The following is a 16,784-nucleotide window of genomic DNA, read 5'->3' as shown; positions in this document are numbered from 1 at the left end:
TCAAAATTTCTTAATTATAAATTCGCTCGTTAGAAATAGATTGCGTTATGATATGTGGTATTATTGAGGTATGTATTTTGGAAGATGACTTGCATGTCGTACTCAATCATGTACGAACAGAATTTGTAAAAACTCGTGTTACATAAGATAACGTTCCAGGAAAATGTTAAAAAGACCGTTTACTATAGGTGTCAATAAAGCAGAGGTCTGATGAGACAAGGTAATATTTCGCCGAGTTAAAAATTTCGCTGATTTTCGTTGTACCTTTTACTGGTAACGAACAGTTTCTACTCATATAAATGTACATGTCTCGATTTTAAACGATTTTAATAATATTAATCAGTCCGAGTATACTGATATATCTTTCCTTGTTGGAAATTTTTAAAACTGCATTAAACAGTGTTCAAGTTTAACATTTTGGTTTCACATTGGGAGGCAGCATTAATTCAAGTAAATAAGACTAAATTTTGAATTTACATTATACATGTATGTTGCATCTTGCCTTATGCCGTTTAGATGTTGACTTCGCGTGCGTGGATCATTTCGTGATCAATCAAAATAATAAGGAAGCCGAGTGGCTACAATGTAACAAATTAACCATCAGAACTTCTTTAGGGGGAAGTGCGGCCATCTTGTACATTTGAGAATAAGAATGATTTTTTCAAATTTTTAAATCTTCAAAATAAGGCTGTAGCTGCACGGGTCGACAGCTGTTCTGAGTGATTAAAAAGGCATTGTCACGTTCTTGTATGCATACCTTTCAAACAAAATGACATGTAGGACTTTATATTTGTTGATTTTATATCTTTTGGCAACAATTTCGGCCAGCTTCGGGCAGAAACAAGCCAGTTCAAGAAAAGTTTACATTTTTATACTCAAATGTACAAGATGGCCGCACATCCCTCTTAAATGTTTCGCTATAATTTGTTTAGCTAAAATCTATATCACTGACAGAGAGAAAAATCACAATATTTTTGTTTTAAAATTTGATCATTTTTCTATATCTTTATACCGAGCTCTTGTTCTTTAGGGACATGAAAATAAAATTTCCAGATAGTAGTGTCTTTTATTAATTTTCAATCTAAAGTTGAAAATGATTATTTGTCATGTAATCATTTTCAACTTTAGATTGAAAATTAATAAAAGACAGTAGTATATAAACTCCGTACGTGAATAAATAGCCTCTTTCCGCTGTGTAACATACTGATAGAAAATTACGGTAATTTACATAATTTTACTCACTTTATATAAATACTTTACGAGTTTTTCTGAGAGAGAGAGAGAGAGAGAGAGAGAGAGAGAGAGAGAGAGAGAGAGAGAGAGAGAGAGAGAGAGAGAGAGAGAGAGAGAGAGAGATTACAAACAATAAAAAATTCATACAATTTTTTGCTCATACAAGTATTGAAAATATTGAAAAAAAAATAACATACATACGAAGAATGCATGTTTCATGCAATGCTCACTACCACAACTGAAATTAAAAGTATATATTTTTTTTAAAATAAATTACGGGCCGTCGTCCAAGTACGTATACCTGACTGGTTCGAAATTTAAAACGGCACTGTACACTTTCCTGTGTGGTATAACAAATTACTCAGTGCATTCACAAGTAATATGGTATATTTGATGCATGATAAATAACAATATCAAACCAGAAAATCACATCATCATTTTATTGCGTTAGCTTAATATTAGATTTTCGTTGGCAAAATAATGTTCAAAGTTGAAAGAAAACTAAGAGGGTGGGCCCATTTGATCAGATTTTGATCTCGTTTTGGTGGTTCCTGCATTGCATTATCTAAGAAGACGCACAAATAACTCGCTGCATCTTCAGACTGAGCACTACGATGCGGCATCTTCTATATTTTCGCAATTTCCCAGGACGGAAATATGCAGAAAGAGTTGGTATGCGTCATAACAATAGCATCTGGTCATCAGTGTGTTTGCCAGTGATAATATAAGAGTGACATAGGATATGCAGATTAAGGTGCATGGTGATGCAGTTTTGCGCATCTATTATCGTCTGCTACATGCTACTAAATATTCATTATAGCGAGGTTGACATGTAAAATTCTCGGAATTCGCTCGCACGTGCTAAAGGTGTAAATGCACTGCACGGTTCAGCCCTCGAACGAATAGTCACCTTGTACTATATAGTCACTGTAGTAAAGTACTAATGGGAGGATTATGCAATTTCTTGATTATCGTTCTAAAGATTTCGTCAAAATATCAATGAAAATTTTGTCCTTCTGTATGGACATTTTGGAAGTTTTATACTGTTTAAATCGCGTTTATTGGTTAGATGTTTTATGGTAAAGAAAAAAAAGGACACAATTGCTTTGCTTTTGTTTGTACAGACACCATTCACACTGTGCATAACACTCTGCACAAAAAGGTATTTACTGATAAATGACTTAATTGCATGCATGCATGTTCGTTTATCAGTATTAAATATACTCATCCTAATCGAGTTCCGTTGTATCAATTTTTTTTTTTATGGAAATGAGATTTTTAAAAAGGTTAATATCATAAAAACTTTATTACCTATAGGGTACACTAAATTGAGTCCCCTTATTGATCGCTGTCCTTTTGGTGGTCCTTAATTCTGCAACACCTGTATAATATGATATTCATTAAAACTGATCAGCATTTGTGACAACCATACTCTCTCTCTCTCTCTCTCTCTCTCTCTCTCTCTCTCTCTCTCTCTCTCTCTCTCTCTCTCTCTGCGCGCGCGAAAAGGGATATAATTCTCACATAAGAAGGCAACTTTTTGATCATCTGGTATTGGTTCAGCTATAAAATATGTGTTAGTGTATAGTAGTTGTAAACACGAATTTCGACTTTAATTGGTTATAGCCATATATTTTTGCTGACTTGCATGTATGTTACGTTGACTGGGAAATTAACTGGCAACACATATATATGCATGTAAGTAAACGATGTACATTTTTCAAAACCCACAACACATTTAATACACATAAAGCATTGATTAATTTACATCGCTGTGCTCCTTTAATTAACTTATATGTCAAGTTAAAGTTCGGTTTATTCGCTCAAACCAAATATATAGAACACACCAAAAAAATACAAACCGTCAGAGGTATACATACATGTACATTGTCATACAGGAGAGATAGTAGAAAGTTCACACAAATGCTTTTTTGCTTTAGTAAATGACCCAGTTCTTGATATTAAATTATAATTTGAATTCTTTATCATTTCTAAATAACTTTCTTTATATAATAAAAACCCTTTAATGGTGCACCTTTGGTAAAAATCATTATTTTTCTTTTATTGACATTAACATTAAGTTTCCATCGAGTACAATAAAATTCGTTGAGAGAGGTCATAAGCAGATTCCGCTATTATGACTGTGTCGTCGATGTAAAATAAAAGAAGAAGTTTCAAATGCATTGATAACTCGTTTTCAATTTCATTACTTATGCTTTGCAAACAAAAAATGTTATTTTCCAATAGCAGGCACGTAGCATCAGGGGTCCCAGGGTGTAAACGGATTAGGATGTTCAAAATTGTCAAAAGTAACCTTTTCCTTTTTTTTTTTGCTTGTCAAGATATTTTGGATGAGTCTGCCCCCCCCCCCCCCCCCCCCCCCACACACACACACACACTTTCAAAAACGATGCTACGTGCCCGAATAGAAAGCTGAATAGAAAGAATGTCGTTAATTATAATGTACAAAGAAAATTTTTTAAAAAGGGGGAAAGGTTTTCTCCTTGCCTTACACCTATATACATGTAAGTTGGATAAAAAAAATTGAGGAAATACCATTTAGTTTTACTAATGACTTTATACCCATATATACATGTTTTAAAGGCGCCCTATTTATTTATATGATGCTCTTGTTTTAAGTGTTTTATATATGTAAATGTTATAGCGTATATATATGAGATTCTTTTGCAAATAATTCGCCCAAGGTTAAACATTTTAATACAATTTATTCAAACTTTATTGCTGTATGTGAAGCTGGTAGCGAGCATTGCAGATCTATAGAAAAATACACTTATAACCCATGTTAGTCGAAGAATGATATATAATTCTTCTTTAATATATGACAATAAATGAAAAATTCGCTTTGAGAGAAGCTGGGCAGTTCGCGATTAAAGAATTATAAACGTTATTAATTAAACTGATTAATCAATAGACCTAATCATACATTAAGTTTGCGTCACTGTACAGTTACAAACAGCATTATAATTATTTTACAACATCGATTTTCACTATTTGAAATGCTGACCCAGGCAACCAGCTTAATGTTAAATGCTTTGTTTATCAGTTTATCGTCAAAGCCCTTCAGTCAAAAAGAAAAATCATCTCAACTGATCCGAATAAGTAATGAACAACTTAATTAATATCTTAACACAACAAAAATGGCGACCTCCATACTACGGAGGTTGCATGATTTTATAACACTGCGCAAGCTCTCCGTCGTGATGTACAGGTATTAAACGACATTGCTAAGAATTGCTTTGGGACAACTCTATATTCTGCATTAGAGTTATTTCGCAAAAATCATCCAGCATTTCAGGCTTTCCAAATACAAACATTTAAGTTAGAGGAAATTCGGACAATGATAAAACCAACGTGAAAATAGTTTTGCATATAAAAACATTTTAAATCAAAAGTCAGCTCGCATGTTACAGCTTATTGATAAACTTGTCATCTAAATCTATTTGAGTTATATTGCATTTCAAACGCACATGTTTTCAAAAGCTCTATGATACATTTACATTCTCTTGATTTAGCTAGTAAGTACATGTAGCTTGAATGAGATATATGGTTTATTAAGCTATTTGTAATTTTTTCAGTAGGTATAGAACTTAGAGTCCAGTGATCATGTTCAACTTTTTTTACTGTTTAGAAGAATAGTATCTAAGATTTGTAAAAGTTTCCCCTTAATATTGGTATTTTTATACACTGTCATAAATGACATATTTAGTTAATATTTAGGGTAAATAATAAATTACCCAAGAAAAATATCACTTCTTGTAGTAATTGCCTATTTTAGAAAAAATAAAATATATGAATAAATTTCGTTCAGCTCTAAGACAAACATGAAAATTATACCCTTGTTCAGAACAAACCACCTGATTATTTATATTTACGCAAAGTGGCATCCACAAAAAAATTTGGCTTTCATCTTAGGCTCGACTTAGCCTTGTTCAAGTGAACTCTCTTTATTACCCCCACTAAAGAACACACTGTGCATTATGTATACTTTAACTTGCATATTTTGTTTTATATTTTATTAAAATATCTGTATAATATGATATATATCTATTAAAATTTGTGGAAAAAGGGAGGCAGAAATTGGTATACAGTTATCTTCAAAATTAAGTTGGTCAGAACATATTGATAACATTGTTAAAAAAGCTAAAAAAAAAATGGGGTTACTTAAAAAGCTAAAATTATCTGTTTCAAGGGATATATATCACAAATGTATGTATCTTTTATTAGACCACAATTAGAATATGCTGCTGAAGTATGGGCTGCTTGGACACAGATGGACATAGAAAAATTGGAAAAGGTTCAATTAAATGCCGCAAGAATAGTAACTGGGCTCACAAGTTTTGCTTCAAGAAACTCAATTTATTTTGAAACAGGTTGGGAACCTTTGGAACACAGAAGAAATAGAGCTAAATTAATAACTATGTACAAAATGCACAATAACTTAGTACCTACTTATATACAAAACACTGTCAGAAGATGGAATGCCCTAAGTCTTAATACAAGAGAGGCAACCTCTATTAAAATATTTAAAAAATGTTTATACAATGATACGGTAAAGCCTCAGAAACATCTTTCATTTGGAAAAAGATTTTTAAACATAACTCATACACGTTTGAGACACAACTGTATTTTAAATTCTGACTTATTCCGCTGTAACTTAATAGCCAGTCCAAACTGTTCATGTGGCTTTTTAGAAGATGCATATCATTTGTTTTATGTCTTTAAAATGTATACGAGAGCTCGGAATTCTCTAATGAATAAGCTATTGACATTACGTTATGTACACATTATAGATGCACATTTACTGTTATGGGGCGGATGATTCTTTGACAAATACACAAAATACACTGAAATTTTCAAGAAGGTACAAATTTTTTTAGTGAATGTGGTCGCTTTTCAAAAAATGTCTGAATTTATAAGGTGATATTATATATGTAGTAGATTGTTTATTTATGTATATTTATGTGTATTCATATCTTAAGTTATTACTGGCAATATTAATAAAATTTCATTATTAGGAGAAGACTATCTAAGTTATTTAGAACTTGTGTCTAATCCATTTGATTTAATCAATAAAATATGTTCAATTCAGAAATAGGGCCTTATTGAAGATGGTCCTTTGAGCAACGTTATTGTTACAATGTTGGATTGGATGCTTAGAATTGTTAACTTAGGTCATAAAGTTAAAAATTTTTACTTTTTATAACCTAACAAAGTGACTATTCCTAAAAATATTGGATGTATGAAAAATCACTCCGTATTTGGGATTTTGTTTACCTCATGTTTGTTACTTTGTACCGGTATATAATATTTGTCTTTGTTTAGTTTTACGTTATGACTGTATATGCCAACTTGGTAGCTAACTAAAAAATTAATTTTTCAGACAACAGTATGCAACTTATTTCTTGCAAAGACACATTGTGCCCCCAGCCTGTACATCTGTCAGATTCCGTTCCAATACTCCATCTGGTGAATCAGGATCACGGCAATCATCAGCTGAATCTCTATCAGACAGGTAGGACAAAAAGTTAAAAGCATGGTCATCCATCCACCTTTGTGTTGGCACCAAAATAAACAAGGGTATGGTACATGAATGGTACATCTAATTTTATAGTACATGTACTGTAGTATGAAAGCAGAATGCTTATTTTGGGATCATATCTCGTTGGTTTTATAATATGGTAGTAAGTGAAGAAATTATATACAACTGTAACAGTACAATGTAGGTGATGATCGATATATAATAGAGTAAAGTATTAATAGATGATAAATTAAATGAACCACAGTATGAGTCGAAACATCCTAGAGTTAGTGCATGGTGATATGTATGTCTTGCAATAGGCAAGGAAATGTTCAACATCAGGTGATTAAATACAAAAAAATCATAAAACATAATACAACATTTTGAAAAAATGAATTTAAATTACCTTTATTTGTAATATAAATCCATTTTTTTCAGAGTTGTGGAGGAGTTATATATACCTCGAGAGAAAGCTGATTTCCTGCTGAAAGATGATGCCATCTTGCGTGATATACAGAATCAGGTAAAGATTGGCTTTTATTGGGAATTTTTTTTAAGAACAGGGGACATACATGTAATTTATGCTGAATACATGCAATGAATAGTCTCATGTAAAGTTTCTATAGTGAACTACAAAGAAGCTTTTAAAAGGCTGTAACTCCAGAAAAATTTCAACAAACTGTTTTCAATGACCCTTGCCCAATCTGCTCGTAGAAGGCGGAGTTAATTTAAGATATTGCTGATGGAGAAACTTCAAGAGTACACTGTGTTAGAATGTAGCAATGAAGGCTTTACTGTATTTCATGTTTTTATGATTTTTATTTTTTTTTAATTTTTTTTGGATAGGGAGTGTCCCAAATGTCAATGTCAATGTTTTAATTTTGACATATGATGCCTTTTTTTGTTGTCAGACTGCTACTGAAATCAAAGTGAAGTCAGATGCGCAAAATGAGCCAATCTTGCTAGTAGTAACTGCCACTAGGCAGGAGAATCTCATTGAAGTTGAGAATAAGGTAAGCAAGACTGTCAAAGTTGTTTCCATTTTCTTTTTTGAAAAGTTCCAAATGGAATAAGGCTTAGCCCAATCATAAATTGAAGAAAAAAAATTGACTTTAAGACAGTGGACAAGAACATGTATCTCTAGTTTTGAAGGCAGATTTTTAAAAAAAAAATCAAATGTTCACTTCATTATACATGTATTAGATATTTCTAGGTTTAAATTAATAATCTTTATTTTTATTTTGGGATGAGAGTGGTCCCCCTTTAACTGCTGACCAATAGCAACAACTACATGTACACTGAAAGAAATAAAATATACTTTGTAATTTTTATAACTTGTGAAACAGCATTTTTTATTTTTGGAAAAAAGGATATTTTTATTTTATTTTTTAATCATTGACTATTTATTACTTTCAGATAGCAGCCATATTGAAGAGGTACATTTGTAGGAGCATGCACATTGCAATTTTACTGTAAACTAGAATGAAGATCAGATTTCATGTATTTTCCTTGTCTTCAAACTCTCAATGGCGATATGTAAACATTGCAAATTTAATTTATTGTTGCTGCGTCAATGGTAGAGCATTTTCTTTTAGAACTAAAGTGAAAAAAACTGAAAGAAGATCAAAAGGCAAAGGTACTGATAACATTAGCAGAACTCGTCAAAATCTCGCTCAGGTATGTTTGGGAGCAAACAACCTAAAGTACATGTAGTTCTATATGTAGTTAACTTAAAGGTAAAATACTGGCAAAATTCCTGTACATGTCTTGCTGCCAGTTTGAGACCTTGAAAAGAATTTGAAGATTTAAATCTGTTAGAAAAAATACTCTCAATTTGAATATAAAACTATCACTCGTACAATGTCAATGCCAACCTGAATTTTCAAATCTTTTAGACATAAAACAAATATTCTACATCTTTTAGATTCATAAAGAACCTAACTGGAGGGAAACATATACGAAAGTCAAAAACAAACAATTTTTAAGGTATGTCAGTTATTTGATCAGAGATACTGTAAATGTTTTATATTTGGCCGTGTATTCTATTTAGCGTTTTGGGGGGCAGACCACTGCATCCACTTAATCAAGTACATCACCAAATGTAAAATATATAAGTATAGATAAACAGGTACATTCAGACATGTGCTATATCAAATCTACACAAACTTGTTGAAAAATTGTACTCTGCCAAATATGGTACATGCTAAATATAATATGTTTACAGTAAATCAAATGCCATTGTTGCTCAGATGAGGGACGTTTAGGGTTTCTATTTTCTTCATTGACAAGAAACTTTTTTTTCTGCCTTTATCCTTTATAACAGCTTTTGATAAGATAATTTATAATTTATGATGTTTATTGTTTCCAGAAGGAAAACAATGAGATTTGAATTAACAACTCAAGATTCACAAGGTCAAAATATTTTTATTGGTTTTGCTGACGTAAAACGTCTGATGGAAGAACTACAGACGGTAGGCTACAAAATTAAAAGGGCTGGGTGATTATGCATGGTCATTATAGACAATATAAACTCCTTTTAAAGAAGAGCTTTGTATATAAAGATTAAGGAATATTCATATCTTAAAGTTAAAATGTTAGGTATTTTTTCTTTACTAAACAATAGTTTATGGCTAAGAATATCATATCCAAAGTTTTAAGGCAGATATGACTGTTAATTTGTTTACCATCAAACTTCCTCAAAGACCTGACAATTCTATGCTCCAAATTATTTTCGATTTATAATTATGACCTGTATGTTTCTTGTAGTTAAACCCAGCTTTGACAGTGTACTACCAACAACATAAGGCCATTCTGCTGCATTACCCAGATGGGACTGAAGGCAGCACATTAGAGGAAGCTGCACGTTTAGTAAGTTGTGGTACTGTATTCAGGGTTATTTTCGCCCTGTGTTATTTTCAACATTCTTCACTTGCAATTGGTTTCACTGGTCTTGAATTCGCCCAGACAAAGTGGTGTTTAAAGAGAGATAATCTGAGACATTTTTTTAGGAATTCGCTCAGTCTTAAATTCACCAGCTGAAAATGAGGGTGAAAGGGGCAAAATAGAACGGGGGCGTTTATTTCTCTGTTTACAGTATTAACAGTAGGTTACGTAAATAAAATTTATGAACGCCAAATTGTTACCTCATTTATCAAGATGTTTATACATGTACTCATGTAGTTAATTTATCATTTTGAAAATATCTGTTTTCTAAAGAACTGTATTACAGTGTTTACTTCATCTCTTAAAGTAGTTTGAAAATCACACTACATTACCATACACATTTTTAAGTAGGCTCGACTATTTTTAGTTCACAGTGTGTTGATATAAATGTGACCATGAAATGCTGATTCCATTTTTTTCTTGGAATTTTGGCCCTTTTGAACTTAGAATTTTGGCCATATAAAGTATATAGTAATGAATAGTTAGTGCGAACAGCTCCTCTTAAATGGTTGCAAGGAACTTTGTGAAACTTTGTAGGTATAAAGGACACAATGTGTAGATGTACATATACCAGGAAATTTCAATTTCATTATTTTTCCTGACATTTTGGTCCTTTTGAATTTAAAATTGTTTTGTTGTTAAACACAATGGAATATATGTGCATATTTGATGAATTGATGATTTTTTGCGAGTTATGACCTTTATAGAATTATTTGGTGTATTTTAGTTTCCATCATGAAGTTGTAGGGGTTTTGCTAGTCAGATTCATGTTCCATGTGTTCAGTATCTTCACTTTATAAACCACAAGTTGATTTTTGTTTTAAGGATTCTTTAAATAAAGAATAAATAAACACTCTCAGTGCATCCTTCAGGGAGAGGGGTATTTAACTCTCTGTTTACCTTGTCGATGATGCTAAAATCATGTTTCATCTTTATTATATAAAATTATGCATAATTAATATTTTTTATTAAAATTTTAAAAATTATATTCATCAGACGTGTAGCAAAGTTTAGAGACAAATAACTAAAGACAGAACATGTTTTACATCACTTCCTAGAGTTTGTGAAACATCCAATTATAAGAAGCCTGATATATACATGTACCAGTATTTTTACTCAAACTCATGTCAAAAATTTTAATCCAAATATGCCACATATACCTTTAACAATATTTGACCAAAAAATAAATTTCTGAAAGGTAAAATTATAAAAGCCCCATCGGAATACGAACTTATAATTATGTTATGAGTGCATTTATTTATCAAAATTTTATTGTGTGTGCCTTACAGATTAACAAAGAAATCGACAAAGCTACATGTAAGAATGTTCCAGACATTTTTGTGAACGACATTGAAGACTTTCAAAGGTATTAATTTTATTCGTCAGCACATGCAATCTAGACTTCTGATAACGATTTACTCAACTGAAAATTGTACGTAAGAATGAAAACTTCTGATAATGATTAACTCAACTGAAAATGAAAACTACCTTTGACCTTGATTTTGACATCTTTAATCTTTTAAGTTTAATGAATAAGCTTAGCCCAGGTGGTCCATAACTTTGTCATTTGCAGCTTGAAAGCTGTAGCTGCATACTAGGAAAATTTGGTGCTATAATTGATCCCTTTTCGGCAGATTATTGAGTCTATAAGAGTGTGTTAATATTTGTACATTTATTTAGTTTTTTATATTCATCTTGCATTTGTCGTACTATTTTTCACCATTATCTCTTACAAATGCTTTTTAACAAATATTTTTCATTTTTTAGACGCAAGCATCAGGTTTTTCATTTAAAAACCCAAAATAAAAAATTTTGGAGTCTTCTACTAGGCAGGATTGGTATCCACTTCAATCAAGTCGCAAAATATGTTAAGAAGGTGGCTGATTTAGAGGGAGTATACACCTTGAAATTCAACCACAAATCATGAGGACTTAATTAACTCCCTGTTCTATACTCTGTGTGTCTGTTTCAGATTGACCCTTCCCTGTATCTTCGTATAATCAAAAAACGTGGTTCACCGTATGATGGCATTATCCTTTGGTCAAATGGAGATATTGATGATGAAATATTTGAACGAGCTGTGTCAGTTGTAAGTTTTTGTCACAACAAACTTCTAGAGTAAAGATTATAAAGGTCAAGACCTAGTAAATGAAAAGAGCCTAAAAATTTTATATAATATTATTTGAATTCTTGCAACGATGCTTCATAACGATAGCTTAATTGGTATTATTTGGAGCTTGGGTAATTTTAAGAATGATAAACATGGTACTAAAAGGTTGTGTTTTAAACTCTCATTTTCAATGAAATTTGAAAAAAAACAAGTTTCAAATCTAGGAAGTTTTTTTCTGTTTATGACAAATAAAAGATGTCCATAATGCCTATAGCTGCAGGCCTGTAGATGGTAAACCTGGCAGCTACAGTGCCACTCATTGAAAAAATTACAATTTTTTTTTTATAAATGTCTTTATCAATGACAAATAATCAGATAGGATTGAAAATTTCTATCTTTATAATTTATAGTGATAAACGTTTGTGTCTTTCAGATTAACAAAAATATAGACTGGCTTGAGAATTTGTCAGATCTGGTTGTGAAGGATATTAATGACATAAAAAGGTATATATAGATTCTATCTCAAGGAGGCTGGAGAGTCAACAAATTAATCATCAGATCTACCTTAGTCTGGCCTAGATCTTAAGATTATGATTTTTTTTTAGCTATACACTGTTATTTAGTAATTAAAGAAAAAACCCACATATTTTACCTTTTTAAATTTGGGTTTTTCCCTAAATGTAAATTTTTACATAGAGCTCTTCTTTTGAAGGAGATCAATTATACAGGCTGTCTTAATATCTGATTGACATTTTTCCAAATGAAAATCATCAAGAAAATTCAGTACATGTATAAGGGGTGGAACAATTTCAAATGAAAACTACCACAGTATACGGATTGTTTTCGAAAAAAAGGAGTTTTATCCGCCTGATTGATTTTGATATATCAAATAAATAATCTTTTTTTCAATGAATGCCAAGAAAAGTTTGCTATTTCTAGAAAAAATGATTTTTGCGAATATCTTGTATACACTGTACTAATTAAAAGTAAAAATTTAGAATTTTGATATGACTTGATATTTGATCTTTGCATGACAAAAAAAAAGTTGATAAACATTCAAATTCATGACAGATTTTGAAATTCTTCTTTCAAAGTGCATTGACAAGGTCCCAAGTTTGACCCACCATGAAAATAAAGTCAAAATGCATTGCTGGTAATTTAAGATGCTCTTAAATTTATTCTAAGTGCATAGATTTTTAATGTTCATTATTAACATGCATTTTGCCATTTTTGGGAGTTGATTTTAATCAAGTCTCCTATGCAGTTACTCTTGCAAACCGAAAGTGAAACAGGGTTTGGACCTAAGCACAAATCATCACCGCTGACAAGACTTAGTTCTTGAAAATAATAGAAAAATTCAAAGTAATGTATGCTGAAGCATTGTTTTTCATGAAAACAGATTTTATATAATACAAACAACTAAGATATTTTTATAGTCTCATGTATTCCTATGCCAGATTTTAATATAGCCTCGTTCAACCAAACGCTCGGCTGTCTCCGTAAATCACCGACAAGCAGAAAGGCTCTCTTGCTTGTCGGAGATTAACGGAGACAGCCGAGCATCTGGTTAAACGAGACTAGAATTCGATATCAATAGTGCTTGGATCCATAAAATTTTTAGAATTGCTTCGATTACTGTGGAATCATTAAATTTCATGGGGGCCAATTTTCGTGGATTGCTTAAATTTTACAGGTTCACGGGGACGTAATTTCGTGTATTCTCTTAAACCTTCAAAGGATATATGACTTTATTACCCTAATTTATTAATTCGGGGAGGATGTTAATTCGTTGATGCGAGGTACCCACGAATTCCACGAAAATTGAGCCACCTCGAAATCTAATGATTTCACAGTATTTATACCGTACATAGTTTGAAATCTATCTTTAAATATTACACAACATGATTCATAGGGGGTTTCTCGAAAATCTGGTCGGAAAAGTCTAAAATTCGTATAATAAAAAAAAATCAAATACAGACTGGAAACTAATTGCCATGCAAGATAATTTGATTTTAAAATGAATATTCGATAAAATCAACTCCCGTCAGTACTTCAGTACTTTGATTTTTCATTATTGTAGAGCTGGTTAATTTGCTCATCATCGAGCCTCCTTATCCCAGCAGTTTTGGAATGCCTTTGGATTCAACTGCCTTTACTGTGTACTTTTAAAATTGTTGATTCAATTTAATTACCTGTGCAAACTATGTACTTAATTTAACGGAAGCTGCTTTCTACCAAAAATGCTAAATAGAATGCACAGCCAAATCTAATACCTAGGTATGTTTACTGTTCATATAAGTTAATTTTGTGTGTGTGTATGTGTATATTTATTTTTTTTATTAGTGGCAGGCACCAAGTTTTTCATTTTGAAACCAAAAATGAACGTGCATGGAGCGTCCTTCAGGACGCATATGGTCATAATTTCAAAGGATTCGTTCAACGTGTAAAAAAGGTGCCCCATTTATTTAAGAGAGTATACATTTTGAAATTTTGACCTTGGATTGTTAGCAAATGTCCTAAGGCTACCAATTTATCTGTAAACTGTTTCAGATTGACCCTTCCCTGCATCTTAAAATAATATATGATTCACCATATAGAGGCATTGTTCTGTGGTCAGATGAGGATATTGATGATGAAAAATTTGAAAAAGCTGTATCAGTTGTAAGTTTTTTGTAAAACAAAGTAATATTTTCTATATGTGTGCTGATTATGACTAGTTGTTTTCAGGGTTTTTTTTAGCTCATAATCTGTAAGTTTTCTGTCATTGTCGTCTTCAACTTTTCACTTTTACATTTTCTCCAGAAGAACTGGGCAAAATTCAACCAAATTATTGTACTTGTTTCTAAGGTAAAGGGGGTTCAAATTTTAAGAGCTAGACACCTAAACAAGGGAAAGACATTGAAAATTTATTTGAAAAAATATATTATTTTTACTGGAAGGAAAAGTGCAAAATTCATGTCTGGTCCGTATCTTTGTTATGAAGAAACATAAGAAGTTCTTACTTCACACAAAGATTGCTTATCACGGGGTGTGTCATGATTTTAACCCAATGTCATTTTGGCAAGTTCAAGGTCACTGGAAGGAAAAGTGCAAAATTTGTGTCCATTCCATCTTTCTTTTGGAGAATAATTGGTAGTTCATACTTCACACAAACATTTAATTAATTTGTTTGTAATATTTGTCTCAGAAAATGCTGGCGACATCAATTGCACTCTTATATTGACTTTAAGTGATCAGTATTTCTTTCTGTATTGTGTGTTTATGTATTTTCTGACAAATGAATATGTTTGAATGGAATGTTGGTTAGGCCTAAAAAAATGTTGTGTGTTTAGGGTAACCCGACCTAACCTACAAAAATGCCCCGTTCCTACCATTTTTAGATGTCTGTTTTTATCCAATTGTGAATTTTATATTATTTCTATTAAAAAATCCGTTTTTAAATATGGCACAAACAAACATTCTTAGGATTCATGCAGAAAAAAAATATGATAAAATAAAAAAAAAATCCCTACCTACCTAACTTAATTTTTTCATCAGTGTTACCCTAAACACGCAATTTTTTTTTATAGGCCTTACTTTCATACTGCCAGCTCAATTTTCATGAATTTTAAGGAGGCTGGATGGTCAACAAATTGACCATCCGATCTACCTTAGATTTAAAGATTATGATTTATTTAGCTATATACTATTACATGTATTTAGTAAAGAAAAAATCCATATATTTTACTTTTTAAATTGTTCATTTTCCTAAATTTTTATATAGAGCTCTTTTTTTAAAAGAAGATCAAAACAGTACTCTTAAAATGACCATGATCATCGAGCCTTCTTAGAGGAGGATATAATAAAATGTTTCATGTTTGTAGGTTAGGCATGAAATTGATGCAATTGATGTAATAGTCTCAAAAGGAGAAGCAGGCAATAAAAGGTATATTGGTAAACGGCGTAAAGATCTGTCATAATTATGTGTATTCATTACTGTTTTCAGCAATTAATTTCTCTAAGACTTGCTGTGAAATTTAATTGCTTTTAAATTTTGTAAAACTGAAATATGATTATGATTTAGAAATGTAATGTACCTATTACGTTTTATTTTGTTAAAAGATTGCTATGTACCTGTCTTTGTTCAGTGTTGCTAAATTTACGTCATAATGACATCATAGCACTGCAGAGTAAAGCCATAATGAATAAAACTTGACTCATGGTTTATGTTATAATTTTGGGGTTGTATTTGTTAATAGTGTCAAAGTGATGAGACCTGAATTTAAAAATCAAAATCCTTTAGCAACGTATATAAAACTTGATTCATGGTTTATGTTTTAATTTTGGGGTTTTATTTGTTTTTAGTGTCAAAGTGATGAGATTTGAATTTAAAAATCGAAATCCTCTAGCAACAAGTTTTTTCGTGGGGAAGGATGGTAATCATCTTAAAGATCTGCGTAGAAACCTCAGGAGGGTAGGTACAGAGAATGAGGCAGAGTGACATGTATCGACCGACTATTGGGTATATTTTATACAGGGAAATATTCGCCTCAGTTTTATTTTTGCCTCATTCACACGAGTTCCTTGTCAATTGAGGAATTTAAGACTGGGTGAATACTAATGTCTCTAACTATATCTCTATATTAAACAAACTGTGTCTAGACAATATCAAGACAGGGCAAACTGTTCGCAAGTGTTGGAGGACGAAAATTACTTGGGGCGAAAATAACCCTGTATATAGTAATTCTGATATGTAATCTTAAGAGAAAGTTCTTAATGACTGAACTTTTGAACCATAACAAGATTTTATTTACAGTATTTATTAATATTACCATGATTAATGTTTATCTTTTTAGTTGAACCCAACGCTGAAATTCAGTATACATTTAAAGGATTTGTTTATGGTATATCCAGATGACCTGGATGAATACACGTTAAACAGAGCTGCAAACTGTGTAAGTTGTTTTGTATAAGGAATAA

At 31.6% G+C, this 16,784-nt stretch overlaps 1 protein-coding gene across 1 annotated transcript in view; it reads left to right on the top strand.

Moving 5' to 3' along the window:
- The first annotated feature begins 4,387 nt into the window (after positions 1–4,387).
- The window catches only part of LOC105349111 (uncharacterized), a 28,028-nt gene continuing 15,631 nt past the window's right edge, over positions 4,388–16,784 (top strand). The window contains exons 1-18 of the mRNA XM_034477382.2: positions 4,388–4,462; positions 6,635–6,766; positions 7,211–7,295; positions 7,684–7,785; positions 8,189–8,208; positions 8,368–8,449; positions 8,697–8,758; positions 9,141–9,243; positions 9,539–9,640; positions 11,005–11,081; positions 11,483–11,591; positions 11,688–11,804; positions 12,259–12,329; positions 14,169–14,277; positions 14,376–14,486; positions 15,689–15,750; positions 16,170–16,278; positions 16,661–16,759. Of these exons, the coding sequence (XP_034333273.2) occupies positions 4,392–4,462; positions 6,635–6,766; positions 7,211–7,295; positions 7,684–7,785; positions 8,189–8,208; positions 8,368–8,449; positions 8,697–8,758; positions 9,141–9,243; positions 9,539–9,640; positions 11,005–11,081; positions 11,483–11,591; positions 11,688–11,804; positions 12,259–12,329; positions 14,169–14,277; positions 14,376–14,486; positions 15,689–15,750; positions 16,170–16,278; positions 16,661–16,759 (1,623 nt within the window). The 5' untranslated portion in view covers positions 4,388–4,391. The remainder of the gene's footprint in view (positions 4,463–6,634; positions 6,767–7,210; positions 7,296–7,683; positions 7,786–8,188; positions 8,209–8,367; positions 8,450–8,696; positions 8,759–9,140; positions 9,244–9,538; positions 9,641–11,004; positions 11,082–11,482; positions 11,592–11,687; positions 11,805–12,258; positions 12,330–14,168; positions 14,278–14,375; positions 14,487–15,688; positions 15,751–16,169; positions 16,279–16,660; positions 16,760–16,784) is intronic.

The sequence above is a fragment of the Magallana gigas genome, chromosome 9 (genome assembly GCF_963853765.1).
Source record: "Magallana gigas chromosome 9, xbMagGiga1.1, whole genome shotgun sequence".
Taxonomy (NCBI): Eukaryota; Metazoa; Mollusca; class Bivalvia; order Ostreida; family Ostreidae; genus Magallana; species Magallana gigas.
The sequence above is the reverse complement of the archived record's forward strand: the minus strand, read 5'-3'. Positions and strand labels throughout refer to the sequence as shown.